Source organism: Antechinus flavipes, chromosome 4 (genome assembly GCF_016432865.1).
Source record: "Antechinus flavipes isolate AdamAnt ecotype Samford, QLD, Australia chromosome 4, AdamAnt_v2, whole genome shotgun sequence".
In the NCBI taxonomy this organism is placed as follows: Eukaryota; Metazoa; Chordata; class Mammalia; order Dasyuromorphia; family Dasyuridae; genus Antechinus; species Antechinus flavipes.
In genome coordinates, this window is record NC_067401.1 from 45,818,851 (window position 1) to 45,834,836 (window position 15,986).

At 40.3% G+C, this 15,986-nt stretch overlaps 1 protein-coding gene across 1 annotated transcript in view; it reads left to right on the plus strand.

Moving 5' to 3' along the window:
* The window catches only part of VTCN1 (V-set domain containing T cell activation inhibitor 1), a 91,880-nt gene that overhangs the window by 58,688 nt on the left and 17,206 nt on the right, over positions 1 to 15,986 (plus strand). The window contains exons 2-3 of the mRNA XM_051992918.1: positions 4,885 to 5,582; positions 7,444 to 7,508. Of these exons, the coding sequence (XP_051848878.1) occupies positions 5,563 to 5,582; positions 7,444 to 7,508 (85 nt within the window). The 5' untranslated portion in view covers positions 4,885 to 5,562. The remainder of the gene's footprint in view (positions 1 to 4,884; positions 5,583 to 7,443; positions 7,509 to 15,986) is intronic.

Here is a 15,986-nt window from a genome sequence, read left to right on the forward strand (position 1 = left end):
TACATATATATATATAATAGTTACTTATATATATACACACATATGTATATATATTAATAACTTATCTTCATGCCTTTGCACAAATGGCCTCCATCCCCCTCACCATCATCTCCTAAGCATACACCTCCTAAATGAAGCCTTTTCTGATCCCCTCAAACGTTAGTGCTGTTTCCTTTCTGAAAATGCATGATTATAGTAATTATTTATGTATATATTGTGTATACATGGGATGCCCAATGTTTCATTCTTTGTTTCTGTATTCCCTAACATCAAGAACAGTACTAGGTAGTCTAAGTACATAAAGTAGACTCTTAATATTAATTGATCTCAGTTGAATTCAGTTGATGAAGGTACAATAAACTAGTGAATAGGGGTAAAAAAAAATAGGACCTGAAGGGAAAAATCATCCTGGAAAAAGTGTGTTTGGGTTGTTATGATCTGAGATAGACAAAAAGATGCTCTATTGGTTCAAACCAGATTTCACTGAATAATCAGGAAGGAGCCAGGAAAACTTGCTTGTTGCAACATTCCCAACTGGGAAAGACTACATTACAAAGGGAAGAGACAGATATCACTGAAGTGATGGCTTATCTCCCCCAGCTTTTCCCTTCAGAGAGCTATCTCTTACCTCAGGGACACTGGTTCTGCATGGGATCTGGACAATCTCCCTTTTAAAAATATGATGAAATAAGGGGATGGATTATAGTACATAAAGGTAGATTCATGGCGGATGGAATAATGAGATGAAGAGAATGAATTATCTACCTGGAAGAATGTTTCTAGGACTGTGCCCTTGATCCCATCGTGTTTAATATCAATGATTTGAAGATGTTAATGTCATCATTGCCTAATTTGAAGATGAAAGGAAGTTTTTTGGAGGGATAAAAAATTGGGGGAATAGTCAGTATTTTGGATGATAGAATGAGAATCTCAAGATTCCCCCAACTTACAAAATAAAACAAAATTAAGCCAGTGAGCTTGATTTAATAACATGAAATTTAATGACAATAACTATGTTAAAAATTCTGAATTTGAACTAAAAATTAATCCAAGTGTTCCTTGGTAGTTGTACAACATGCAGCTTATAAAGATTGGGAGCAGGAAGTCTAGTGGGAAGACTATTACAATATTTAGGGCAAAACCTACCTGAATTAGTGGGTTGGCCATGACAGCAGATACAAGAGCTACTGGGGACGTAGACTCACCAGGATGGGGGCAACCAGATGGTCTAAAAAGGGGCAGAAATGGGGCAAAGAGACCAAAATGAATTAGAACAGGCAATTTTGGAGGAAAAGTAGTTTGGAGGGTAGCAGAGGAAGATGTGAGCTAGCACCTAATTCAAGTTCTTTTAATAGGAAAAATAAAAGTCAATCAATGGAGGAGAAAAGGGAAAGCAGCTTTTTCTCTTTGTATCATCCCCACCGCCCAAGCCTTGATGTCTCCATATGCAGCAGAGAATAGCCACGTGAGGTTGTGTTCAGCTGCTTTCATTCTTGATACCTCTTTTCCATGGTTCTTAATTAGACCAAGTTGTCTCTCAAGGGAATATCAATTCAAAACAAACATCAGGTGATCTTTGCATGACTAAGGAGCTTGTTAACAGATGGAAAGGACTGGCACCAAGGGATACATATTAGGCAAATGTCTTGATCCTGTAATAGGGTAAGGGATGGATAAGTAGGTTCACTAGTCCAGTCATGCAATTCATTATATAGAGACAGAGCCATATTATACTCAGTTGATCTAATTATGGGGTTTATTGATAGGGGACAAATTAATTTAGTAAAGAAAGACTATTGAAGCTGCAGCTCTCTGCTTCACTACCTAGGCTTCCTGAGAGATGATGAAGAATCCACAGTAGTGTCAGGAAACCCGCCCAGAATTTTGCAGGCTAGTCCTGAATGATCCAGAGGAAATTGGTGCTACTGGATTTAATTCTGAGATAGATGAAGGGAGCTAGAACCCTTAAAGGTTCTGCATGTTCCAATCTGGCATGTGAAGATAGTAGTCAATCAGAAAATATTCCAAGCATAAGATCAAAGATCTAGAATAGAAGAGACTTCGGAGTCATCATTTTCAGAGTTACATCTTGGGTTTGAGGTTGGGGGCTGCAAATTAAATTAGGAAGTTTATATAATAATGACCTCCAAATCCCCAAATGCAGAATCTCTTACGGATGGGATTAAGGTCAAGATTTTCAGCACTGTTACCCAAATGTACCATCGGTAGTCTGGGTCTTTTTCAGACTGATCAGAGAGTCCCATTTAGAGCTGCCTTGGAAAGGATTTCTACTGCCATTTAAATAGAGACATCCCATTGGAGAATCAATCTTATCTCTCCTTCATAGTTGCAGTATTGACTCCTTGAAAGTCAGGATTTCATTGTCTACAAAAGCAGACTTCCTCATGATGCACAAGCAGTGGCCAGCTTTGGGTGCAATCTCCTAATACCTAGGTAGGGAATGAGTAGTGAAGCAGAGGTAATCTTCTGAGGGCTTTAATTGTGGAAACTAGGCCAAGCAATGCCTAACTAGTGGAAATATTCAAGCATATGAGATGACACATCCCAAGGTCTTGAAATGATAAGAAGCTGCTGCCTATTATAGTAGGAGGGTCCCTTCCCTTTAGTAATGAATAGCTATTGTGATGTGGAAGACAAATAATGGAACCTCATCCACACTTAACCATCTTTTTGCTGTGGGTATTTTGGTGTTCTATGATTCAAGGCTACTTGTGGCAAATGGAGGTTCTGACAGTTGTCAAAAGAATTCTTCAATCAGGGAAAGAAAGAAAGAAAAAGAAAGAAAGAAAGAAAGAAAGAAAGAAAGAAAGAAAGAAAGAAAGAAAGAAAGAAAGAAAGAAAGAAAAAAAGAAGAGAAAGAAAGAAAGAAAGAAAGAAAGAAAGAAAGAAAGAAAGAAAGAAAGAAAGAAAGAAAGGAAGGAAGGAAGGAAGAAGGAAGGAAGGAAGAAAGAAAGAAAAAAGAAAGAAAGAAAGAAAGAAAGAAAGAAAGAAAGAAAGAAAGGAAGGAAGGAAGGAAGAAGAAAGAAAGAAAGAAAGAAGGAAAGAAAGGAAGGAAGGAAAGAAAGAAAGAAAGAAAGAAAGAAAGAAAGGAAAGAAAGGAAGAAAGAAAGAAAGAAAAAAGAAAGAAAGAAAGAAAAAAGAAAGGAAAGAAAGAAAGAAAGAAAGAGAAAGAGGAAGGAGGGAAGGAAGAAAGAAAAGAAATGAAGGAGGAAAGAAAGAAAAAAAGAAAGAAAGAAAGAGAAAGAAGAAGGAGGGAAGGAAGAAAGAAAGAAAGAAAGAGGAAGGAAGGAGGGAAGAAAGAAAGAAAGAAAGGAAGGAGGAAGGAAGGAAGGAAGGAAGAAAGAAGTAAGAGACAGAGAAAGAAAAAAGAAAGAAGGAAGGAAGTTAGAGGGAAGAAGGAAGAAGGAAGAGAGGAAAAAAGCAAGAAGGAAGAAAGAAGAAAGAAAGAAAAAAGAGAGAAGAAAAAGGAAGGAAGAAATGAAAGAAGAAAGGAGGGGGGGGAAAGGGAAAGAAAAAAAAAGGAAGGAGGAAAGGAAGGCAGCCTTAAAAATCATATTGCTGATCTTGAGCTATTACTGAAAAGTAACTGCACCTCCCCACACACATCAACATATGGCATATCATTGCCATCATCATAGTTAACATATGTATAGATAGAGAAAAAGACAGACAGACAGATTGACAGACGGAGACACAGAGAGAAAGAACAGAGACAGGGAGAGGGAGAGGGAGAGGAAGAGGGAGAGAGAGAATCAGAAGATGGGGGCCATCCTCTATCCTGCTACTTTATGTTTCTTCATGCCCAGATGGAAAGCCATACATAGAGAGACTATAGCGTGTCTTAAGATTTACAGAGCATTTTATATGTATTATCTCAATTTAAAACCGCACTCTCCATCAGGAAATAAAACTCCCCCTCTTGTCTTTCACTAGCTGTCTGCTCCTGGGTAAATTCTCAAAGTCTCTGATTCTCGCTTTCCCCATGGGCAGAAATGGAGATAGATGGTGGTGACAGGGTCTACCTCCAGGGTGTCGGGAGGACGAAATGAAGTCCTGTGTGTAAGATGCCTTGAACCTTAAAGTCCCTGCACAGTGGACAGAGCACTGGTCAGGAGGACCCGACCTCAGACACCTAACACTCCCCAGCTGTGTGACCCCGGGCAAGTCGCTTAACCCCAACTGCCTCAGCAAAAACCAAACAAAAAATAAGCCTCAGAATCCAGTGCTTGCTCTCGCCCTATGGGACAGATACTTCTACCTTTGTGTCATCCCTAGGGCCCCCACAGCCCTTTTCACATCGTGCAAACCCAGTAAATGTTAGAAATGACCCCTCCATCACTGCAGGGCTATCCTTTCATTCTTGCCCAACAGACTCCTTACCACAATCTATCTAGCGGCCGCTCCTGGTCCTCCTGCCTCTTCTACAGCCTTTCTACATCTTTGCCCCTGTCTCAGAGGATAGAACGGTTCTCCGTACAAAGGCCACTGGTATTCATCGATCCCAAACAGCACTCCCTCTTTCTTTCCACTTATTGGGTCCTTCCGAGCGGTTTACAAATACATTCAGCCCTCTCATCTTTAGATTTAACCCCATCATCTATTACAGCTAAAATAGAAACCCATATCCTCGTTATATTACAAACTTCCCCCAAGAGCCTTTTGTTCATAAGAGTTGCCACTGTTCCATCCAGTATTTCAAAGTGATTTTCAAGTGAAATGGCCCTGGCTGGGCTTCATTGACAATAACTTGAGAGGATTAATATCAAACTGCTAGAAAATCAGCCAGGAGGGAGGAATCATAAACATAGCTCTTTCCTTCCCCTACCACTCCCCCCAGTGTTGGTCTTATTTCTCTCCTAACAGGAACTAGGAGTCTGCAAGACCACATTCCCTTTTGAGGATACAACTTTCCTATCCCGTGAGGTGCAGATCCTGGAGACTCAGAAGATTGAGGCCATCCTGAATCCTGCTGCTTTCTTGCCTTTGTTCCTTCATGCTCACAAGGAAGGCCAGTTCCTTCCTCCCCCTCCCACATTATAAAATGCATCCTATTAGCCCAAACTTTCTTCCTATTACAATTTGCAATCTCCCAAATCTAAATTTAACACAAGTATACTTAGAATTCAAGTTAATCAAACCAAAATGGAAACAAGCAGAAAAAAAAAAAACCAGTCTTTGGGCATTCCTCAGTTTCCTGTATATCTGTAAAATTCAGTGTTCTCTTTATTGCACAACTTTAGCAAGAATCATTAGCTGGCCAGAGTAAGAATATGAACCCAATGAAATATACACAGTTTGTAAACTTTTAAGTGCCAGATTCCAAAATCAACTGATCACTTCCTCCTCTTCCCTCTAATTTAATAAACTTGCATCAGTAGATTAAACTAACTTTCCTAAATGAAAACACTAACACACACCCTATTGTCATTTGTGGTTTGGGTTTTCGGGTTTTTTTTTTTTTTCACTGATTCCAATTCATTTGTCTTCCCCCTTTCCCCTTGCTTAGGTTCTTTGGAAGCCATCTCATAAATCAATCCAACCATGGCATCATGGGAAGACAGGTAGGAGAGGAGCAAGATTCAAAAGACAAGGACGACCTCCCCACCCATTCTCCCTCCCTCCCCACCGTTATTAATGTTGTATGTCCCCCATTTACTTGTCTGTCTACATTCTGTGCTCCCCCAGTAGAATCTAAGTTTGTTGAGGTCAGGAACGGCTTTCTGGTCTTTGTATCTCCAAAGCCTGACACAACGGCCTGCACAAAGAAAGGGCTAAGACTATTCATTAAATGGAATTGAATGGAAGGAAGCCTCTATGTGGTCTTTCATCTCTGTTAAAGGAACGGGACATGGAGGGACTAGGGAGAGAAATAAGGGTCACCAAAGGTGGGAGGCGCCTCTGCTTAAGACCCCACAGCAGATGAGATCCTGTGCTGCCAACCCATCTGCATGGCTCCTATTCCTCTAAGATTCTTTGTTTCTGAGGAGGGCCGGGGTTCAAAGTCTGGCTTTGTGATAACATTTAAGAAAAAACTTTGAGCAAACTGTCAGGTTCTAGTCTTGGTTCTGCCACCAAGAAGCTGTGTACCGCTGGGCAAGCGACTTGGGTCTCAGGTTCCTGATCTGTAAAATGAGCACGTAGCATCAGGACTCTCCTACTCCCGCACCCCTCACGGTTTCCTCTGATCTCACAAAGGGTTGGGTCCCTTTCAGTTCATGATTCAAAGCCAAAGGGCAGCGAGAGCATCCAAGGTGGGGCCAGCCTCTGACCCCTCACATTCTTTGGACCCACAGTTCTCCCACATTTAGATTAATAAATATTAGAATTGCTTCCCTCCCTTACTTCCTTTCTTCCTCCCTCCCTCCCTCTCTTCCTTCCTTCCTTCATTTTTCTTTTTCTTTCTTTTCTTTTCTTTCTTTCCTTTCTTTTCTTTGTTTCTTTCTTTCTCTTTCTTCCTTTTCTTCCTTCCTTCCTTCCTTTCTTTCTCTCTCTCTCTTTTCCTTCTTTCTTTCTTTCTTTCTTTCTTTCTTTCTTTCTTTCTTTCTTTCTTTCTTTCTTTCTTTCTTTCTTTCTTTCTTTCTTTCTTTCTTTCTTTCTTTCTTTCTTTTCTTCCTGGTTGAAGAATCTATATATATATAGAGTTGACAATAATAAATATTAGGCAATTAGAGGGAGGGGGACAGAGGAAGGGGAGTGGGCTAATTTTGATTCTTCTGGGAAATCAGCAATTGTCGGTTTCATTTCTCCAGCTGCTGCCTCAGGATCAGCAAACTGTGCTGAGGGCAGTGCCCACATTCCTGGTGATCGCTGACCCCCACGGGTTCTAGCTATCTACTCGGGCTCTGTCTTTGAGGTCTGTTGTTTATCTGGGGTGGGCAGGCCCCTGGGCCAGGGGGAGCTGGGAACAATGAGACCATTCAGGGCTGAAGGTGCTTCCTTCTGTCTACGGCCTCATTCTTTGCCTCCTTGGGCTTCTTTGTTGTTCTTATTCTATTTAATAAACTGGGTGTGGGCGTGGGGAGTGTTTGAATGGCCAGTAACCAAGGTGGATGACTGAGGACTCTTGATCAGAATGCATTTTAGGACAAGTGGCCCAGGCTGAGCAAACCTCCCCCAAGCGGTCCTGCCCACACCTCCAATTTTGGCCTTGGTCTCTTTAGTCTGCACGAGCCAAAGCCAACCAGAACAATGGGCTGGTGTCCTGACACATGGCTCTCATTATTGACCAGGGCAAGGAGTTCTCTGGGGGAAATGAAGGGCACGTTTCCACAACTGAGCCCAGACCCAGGGTGAACCCCCTTTTATTCCTTTCCGGAGGGTCAGTTCCTGTCTATGACATGTAGCCAAGTAGCGAAGAGCTGTTATTTGGGATGATGAGAGTCCCCGCTATAACCCCTTATTTCTCTGTTTGGTTTTCCGTAGCATTATTAGCATCATCATCATTCTGGCTGGAGCGATCGCGCTCATCATCGGCTTTGGCATTTCAGGTAGGTGACTGAGGAGCCCTCAGGAGACGGAGCGCCCTCACAACACAAATTTACTTTAAGCTCCCCTTCTCCCAGGTCTGGGGAGCAACCGCGCTCTCCAGGTAAAGGTCCCGGAGCTCCTAGACCCTTTGCCAGGTGGGTGACCCGGGAGGCTATGCGGCTGGCCGTGAGCCTGCCCTTGGGTCGTTAACAGTTCTTAAGTCTCTGTTTCCTTAATTTAGAGAAAGGCAAAGCTCCCCGTGGCCACTGTAGCGTGTGGCTAACAGATGCCTCCGCAGTGTGGATGACTGGTTTCTGAAAGCAGCTTATGTTTCAAGTCTCAGAAAGTCACCTCTCCCTTCTGGTGGACAGGCTATTTCTCTGAAGCACCTGACACACACCTGACAAGGCCCAAGAGCCTGAATCGTACAAACTGGCAGCTATTCCCGGCTTTTCCTTTGTACCTTAATACAGGCCGTGTCTAGGTGTCTTAGGAGAGACTCCCGAGGTTGCCTACATATATAATATATTATATAATATAATATTTAATATATATAATATAAATACATAATATATTTATGCGTATATCTATACATATGGGTAATTTTTCAGCATTGACAGTTGCCAATCCTTTTGTTCCAACTTTTCCCCTCCTTCCCCCCACCCCTTCCCCCCATGGCAGGTTGACCAATACATGTTAAATCTGTTAAAGTATAAGTTAAATACAGTATAAGTATACATGTCCATACAGTTATTTTGCTGTACAACAATATGTTTACTAACTCAGTGTCTCCTCTACAATATCACTGAAAAATAGTCATAATCGTCCGGGCTCAATGAATGCTATTGCCTCACGGAGCAGCCCATTTCACTCCTGAAAAGCTTTACTTATCAGAAATGTTCCTTATATCAAGCCAAAATCAGCCTCTCCCTGGGTCTGCTCTCTGAAGCCAAACTGAACCCCTTTTCCATATGCCATCCTTCAGCTATGGAAGAGAGCTACTGTTATTCTCTCTGGGTCTTCTCTTCTCATCAACTAAAAATCATTTCACTGGGGATCCTATGGAAACAGTTTTCAAGCCCCCTACCCCTCGGCTCCCCTCCTAGAGCTGGACTTCAGCTTCAGGCTCCTTCCAAAGATATCTGATCCAGAACCGAACCGAACACTCCAGCTGTGGTCTGAGAGGGCAGGCTTTGAGCTGCTCACCTCCTTCCTCCCTCAGCCTCTGACAAAAGCTGCCCCTTCATCTCTTTAATCAAGCAGCTTCCACACCGGAGAATGATTTCCCTCCTCTTGGATGGCCGCGGTCCTGGGAATGTTCTTGTACCTGCAGCACCTGTTTTAGGTCTGAAAGACAGTTCCCTCGGGGGCTGGTTGGTTTTCACTCTTTGAGCACAGGGGCAGAGGCTACCTTTTGCCTCTTTTTGTATCTCCAGCTCTTAGCACAGTACCTGGCACAAAATAGCTATTTAATAAATGTTGATTGATACATAGATAGATGCAGCCTTTGTTGGAACAATGTTCCTCCTTCTTGAATTCTCACCCAAATTTTACCCATAAAACTTTCATGAGATGTGGCTATCTAATTCAGTTTGTAACAAGACTAATTTGCTACTTGGCAGGCCTTTATTGTCTTTTACTCTTCCTATATCACTGGCCATCTCCTTTTCTATTCACATGTCCTCAAAAACATATTTTACTCAACTTTTTCTATGTGGTTATTCCCAGATAATGTATGATAGTCTACTTATACCCACCCATCTGTTTTCCCACTGCCCTTTAAGTCGTTTCCAATTTTAGTCGCTTTGTGCTCATGACATCCCATGATTTGTAGCCATAGAGCATCATCCAGAAAATAGTGGTGGTAAAAAAAATGATTTTTTTGGTGCCAAAGTGTTTAAGAGCACCAAAAGCATTCTGCAATTTCTCAAATGCCAGGAAGCCTTAGGCTCCCCTCCTCTTCCCCATCTGAGCCCATGAATAATGAGGTCACTGTAACACTGTAAATATTCTGTACTAAATTGGAAAAACTTTATATGGGGAGCATTATCTCAAGAGCTCAGCTACTGGGATTTCTGAAGAGGTTTCCAAGCCTCCTTTTTGTCCCTGAGACCGCCAAGCTTTGCAGCAACTGGCATCTTTGGGGCTTGTTGTTCTCCATCACCTTGAATTACATCACCTTTCCCCTATACATTTATATAAATCCATACAACACAAACACATATATATATGTGTGTGTGTGTGTATAGCCTATGTAGAATATGTAACATAAATATATAAATATATCTTATAATATATATCCTTTTGAACCATTGCTGGTTTTGAGAATTTAAATGAGTATTCTTTGTTGCAATAAATAACCTTTGCTTAATAGTAGCTAGCATTTGGGGGGGTTGCAAAGCATTTTACAAATATTATTGCATAACCACCTTGGGAAATGCGATTATCCTCAGTTTGCAGATAAGGAAACTGAGGCAGACAAAGATTAAGTGACTTGAGTATGAAGTATCTAGTTAGTAATAGTGACCAAGATCAGATTTGAACTTGAGGTTCAGAATTCCTGAATCCAGGTTCAGCATTCTATCCATTGCATCACATAGCGGCCTTCAACATTCTAATGAATTCATGATTGCATAAATGTGGGTAATTTCCCAAATCTCTGAAGATCACCCATGCATGCTTGCTCATCCTCCTCTTTGTTGCCCACATCTTTCAAGAAATCCTCACAAAGGCTTCATCCACTTGCTAGGCTGGGAGAATTCCTCTCCTTACTTGAATATTGTATGGAAATCAGGGAAACACCTGGGCTATTTAACATGGCATCTAACATAGATGAAGCACTCTGATGTCCACAATTGTTTTTTTTTCAAATTGAACTCATTTTAGTAGTTCATGCTCATTTTTGTTCAATTCAACAAGGATTTCTTTTTTTTTTATTATAGCTTTTTATTTACAAGATATATGCATAAGTAATTTTTCAGCATTGACAATTGCAAAACCTTTTGTTCCAACTTTTCCCCTCCTACCCCCACCCCCTTCCCCATGGCAAGTTGACCAATACATGTTAAATATGTTAAAGTATAAGTTAAATGCAATATATGTATACATGTCCAAACAGTTATTTTGCTGCACAAGAAGAATCAGCTTTGAAACAGTGTACAATTAGCCTGTGAAGGAAATAAAAAATGCAGGTGGACAAAAATAGAGGGATTGGGAACTCTATGTAGTGGTTCATAGTCATCTCCCAGAGTTCTTTCCCTGGGTGTAGCTGGTTCAGTTCATTACTTCTCTATTGGAACTGATTTGGTTCATCTCATTTCAACAAGTATTTTTTAAGTTTCCACCATGATTTGGGTATTTTGTTCATGCTAGGCATGAAACTCAAAAACCTGTCCCTCCATGAGCTTACTAAAAAGGAAACAACATGTATCCAGGGAGATATTTATAAAGAAAATACCAAACACTTATGAAGGTTGGGAGGGCACTAATAGGGGATCAGGAGAAGGGGAGACCTCTCATGGCCAAGCCTTGATGGATATGAATTCAAGAAACTGAGGTTGAGAGGGACAATGCTGCAGGCCCAGGAGGCAGCCAAGGCCCAGAGAGAGAAGAGTTTCAGTTCCTGGACCAGGGAACTTCAAGTAAGCCCAATTGGCTGGACTCCAGGTTGAATACTAAGAAATGGGAGGAGGATAGACTGGATCCAGATTGTGATGGGCTTTAAATGCCAAATAAAGGGGTTTGTAATATATCCCACAAGCAACAGAGAAGCCTGAAAGCTTCACATATAGGAGAACGAGATGGCCCAGCCTTCTTTAGTTTTGGTTTTTAAAATTTTGGTTAATTTGTTTTGTCAGTAGGTCATAGGTTCATCGAGTTAGAGCTGGAAGGAACTTCTTACTCAGCATCTCATTTTCCAGATGAAGAAACTGAGGTCAGAGTCATTGTGCCTTGTCTATGGCCTCCCAGTCACAAAGAAGCAGAAGCAGCATTTGGACCCTCGCTTTTTACCACAAATAAGAGAAGGGGAGAGCCTGGAGGCAAGGAGACCAATGAGACCATTGAAATAATCCAGCCAAGAGATAGACCTGACCCAGGGTGGCGGACAGGGACAATCCCCATCACTTAGCAAAGCATCTTAATAAATGCACCACGTATGCACTGAGCTCCTCTCACGTGCACACTCAGAGTTCATATTTGTTTGGTATCTTCAGACTTAATTCACATTGATGTTCATTCCATCTGCCACAGTATTAACGAAAAGAGTAAATGGGGCCCAAGCCCCCAGCACGTCCCAGCAGCTCACCACAGGTGCCCGTTTTCAATCATTATGTCCGCTCTAAAAAGTTTCAGTTCATTTCCTACCTGTGGGCTCAAGGCCAACCCATTTAAATTAATTTGGTGAGTAGCAATATTACTGAAATTGAGATACATCATTACCATTGCACTCCTTTCATAAGCTCTACTAATTGCCTATTTTTATCCAAAAAGCAATCTGCTTCCGTCCAGCATGGCTGGTTCTTTATAAACTCCTGCTATGCATAGCTACATTACCCTCAAATTGACAGATGTTTTCTCTTAGTAATATTTGTTTCATTATTATAATAGGAATTGATGAGGGTAGGTATTTCCTTCTATCTCATCGGCTAGTTTCTGGGTATGGTGGCCTGATCATCAATTAATTCCTGCCTGTTGTCATCTCCCTCAGAACTGGGACCAGAAATTTAAACATAAATATTGATAATAGCTTGCATTTTCTTTTTTTTTATAATAACTTTTTATTGACAGAGCCCATGCCTGGGTAATTTTTTTACAACATTATCCCTTGCACTCACTTCTGTTCTGATTTTGCCCCTCCCTCCCTCTACCCCCTCCCCCAGATGGCAAGCAGTCCTATACATGTTAAATATGTCACTGTATATCCTAGATACAATATATGTGTGCAGAACCGAACAGTTCTCTTGTTGCACAGGGAGAATTGAATTCAGAAGGTAGAAATAACCCAGGAAGAAAAACAAAACTGCAAACAGTTTACATTCATTTCCCAGTATTCTTTCTTTGGGTGTAGCTGCTTCTGTCCATCCTTGATCAATTGAAACTGAGTTAGATCTTCTCGTTGTCGAAGAAATCCACTCCCATCAGAATACATCCTCGTATAGTCTCATTGTTGAGGTATATAATGATCTCCTGGTTCTGCTCATTTCACTTAGCATCAGTTCATGTAAGTCTCCCCAAGCCTCTCTGTATTTGTCCCGCTGGTCATTCCTTACAGAGCAATAATATTCCATAACATTCATATACCACAATTTACCCAGCCATTCTCCAATTGATGGGCATCCATTCATTTTCCAGTTTCTAGCCACTACAAACAGGGCTGCCACAAACATTTTGGCACATACAGGTCCCTTTCCCTTCTTTAGTATTTCTTTGGGGTATAAGCCCAGAAGTAACACTGAATAGCTTACATTTTCATGACATCACAAAGTGCTTTATACAAACACCATTCTTTTGGGACCTCACCAACAATCCTGTGAGGTAGATCATGAAAATATTATTATTCCCATTTTACAGATGAGGGCTCCAGGAAGTAAAATGAGCCACATGTTATAATACTGCTAATAAGTGACAGAGTTGAGGTTTTAATTTAGCCCTTTCTACCACCGTATATGCTACCATTTCCCCGTGATTCCTACAAGGAATGGGCTATGATTAGTCAACATCTCTGGCCCGCCATCATCTGATCTTTGTTTAATGAGCTAAGGGAAGGGAAAAGCCCCAAGACAGCTCTTTTCAGTTTGGGGACAAGTTTAACTCAATGTCATGAATGACCCTGAAAATCTCTCTCATGTCTACCTCTGGATGCCTGGATTCAGAGCCTTCATTCTCTGTTAAGTCATCAGAGAAGCTCCAATATGTAACATAATTTTTACTGATACTTGTGTAAATTATTAAGCAAAGTGTACAATGCAGCAGAAAACAACTCACGGACTATATTACGGAAACATCCAACATCAGCAAGGATTTTTCTTGCTATTCTCAGCAGTATAGAAAAGTGCCCCAATAATTCAGAAAGGTTTTTCTTGTGTCTGAAGGAAGCCACAAGAAGCTTATGACAGAGGAAGAATCACTTGAAGACCTCTTGGGTTTTCTCCTTTAAACTCTGAGGTTTAGTGTAGCTTAAAGTAGTGAATTGAATTTCATCTTCTCTTCCCTTGCTTCACACTTTTAAATGAGATGACAATGATCAGCGAATGGGCAGAGAAGGGGTAGCATTTTTCATTGTGTTAACTTTTCACATTTGCATTAGGTGAAAATTCATTCGTCAATGCATGATTTGTTGACCTTGAAATAGTTTTGTCTTAGCTTTCACTTTTTTTAATTGACTTAATTCCTTATTAATTCTTAAATGTGAGATAATGATAATGTGTAATGTACTAGAAAGCGTATTAGGAGTCAGAAAAAGGGTTCAAATCCTTCCCCTGCTAATACTTTGTATGACAGAACAAATCATTTAATTTTTCTGGCCAATAAAATGAGAATAGATAAAATGAAAAATAAGACTCTTTTCTACCTCTGAAGGTCTCTTCTATTATTCTAACCTAAACACAGAAGCAGATCATTTTAGGATTGAATGATTCCATATACTTTTATATCTTTCTCTTACTTGATTCAGGCCAATGGCCATCTAGATTTAGGAGAACCTGACATATTATTGCTGTCTGACTAATGAAAATGAACAATAGAGAAACTGATTGTCTTGCCAGGTTCATACAGCTCAGGTTCTTCTCAGGCCAGAATTTACTCTTCTAAATTTGTCCTCATTTTTCTCATAGTGAAAATGTCTGTTTCTCATCAACAGGGAGGTTGTAAGAATGACTTTAAAGAGATTTTGTAAATCCTGAAAAGTCTTTTTCATTCATTCTAGCAAACAGAGATCCATATAGGATCACAGATTGAGAAAAGAAGGCACCTCAGAGGACAACTAATCTAATGCTCTCATTTTATAGATGAGGAAGACAGAGTGAATAATTTTGTCTCAGTCAAAGATATCAGAATTAATAATCTAATGTTTTCTGTATCCATTTCTTAACAAATATCCAGGTTGTAACAAATACAAACCAGCCCCTTGCCCAGCTGAAAGTATTCTTTTCCTCCATAATTTTCCTAAAATACTTTTGTTTGGATGGTTTCTTTATCCCCATCACATGCTTGTATTCTCCTTACTTAAGTGCACGTCTTATTATTCTGATTAGATTGTAAGTTCCTTCAAGTCAGAGCCATGTCATTTTTTAAATTTATGTCTTCATATCACCCTGGTATGTGCTTAAGAAATGTTTGCTGAATTGAACTGAAGCCTTCAAGGTTTTAGTGAATGTAAGCTCCTTTGGCTCTTTTTGACTATAAATCACTCCCAGAATATTGCCCCACCTTTTACCCCTTTCCCAAACTTCTACACAGCTTTCCTTGCCCTTTGGACCACCACCTGCTTCTGCTCACTCTTTGACAGAATCCAACAAGGATTCTTGAAATATGTTCTAGAACCCAAACTGCAAAGCTTGAAAGTCTCAATCCTTTCCCATTCCAGCTTGACAGGCTTTAATTTTGTTCCATTTTTAATACTAGCCTCGTTTGAGCTACATTTTTTTTCTCTTGGGCTTTTTAAAAATTCTTTTCATCTTATAATCTAAATCTTTTGGTCTGATTTTTTTTTTCTGTCATACTAGATAAATAGAATAATTCAGAACTGGAAAAACATTAGAAGTGATCTAGTCCAGCCTATTCATTTACAGATGAAGAAACAGGTCTAGAAAGTAACATTATCTGGTCAGAGTCATACCACTGGGTTCCATGACTTCCTGGACCATTGTTCTCTTCCTTACATTTTGCTTCCTCTCTTGTTCTTCATAGTGCCTTAAAGAAAGCTGTGGTACATTGGGAAAAGTACTAATTTTATAGTCAGAGAATCTGAGTGCAAAACTCATTCCCAGCGTACCAATTTTATAGTCAAAGAATGAGTGCAAAACTCATCTCTTTCACTTGCCTGTGTGATCTTGAAAAGTTCTCTGTGCCACAGCCTTAGTAAAATGAAGGGGAAATGTAAGGAGAAGATTAGAAAATCTTTAAGGACCCTTTGAGCTACAAAACTATGAACTAATTTCTTTAAAACCTTGTCTTTTCTCTTTAGCCAGATCTCTTACCTAACTTGATGTACAGCAGATGGTCCCAAGTCATCTTCCTTTGATAATATTAAATGAGAGCAATAAAAATTCAAAAAATCAGATTCTAAATCTTTGCAAGTACACTGGTGCTAGTCCAAGGCTAAACTTGGAAATAACAATCCTTTATAACTGTAATTACCAGGGATAATAACTTCAATGTACTCAAAGGAAGATATTCATCATAGCCAGCCTTGAAGAAATCCTGCCCATACTAGCAGGTGGTAATCAGAAGAACCATTTACTTTAAAAGATAAAGATATCTATGTAAATTTTTTTTAA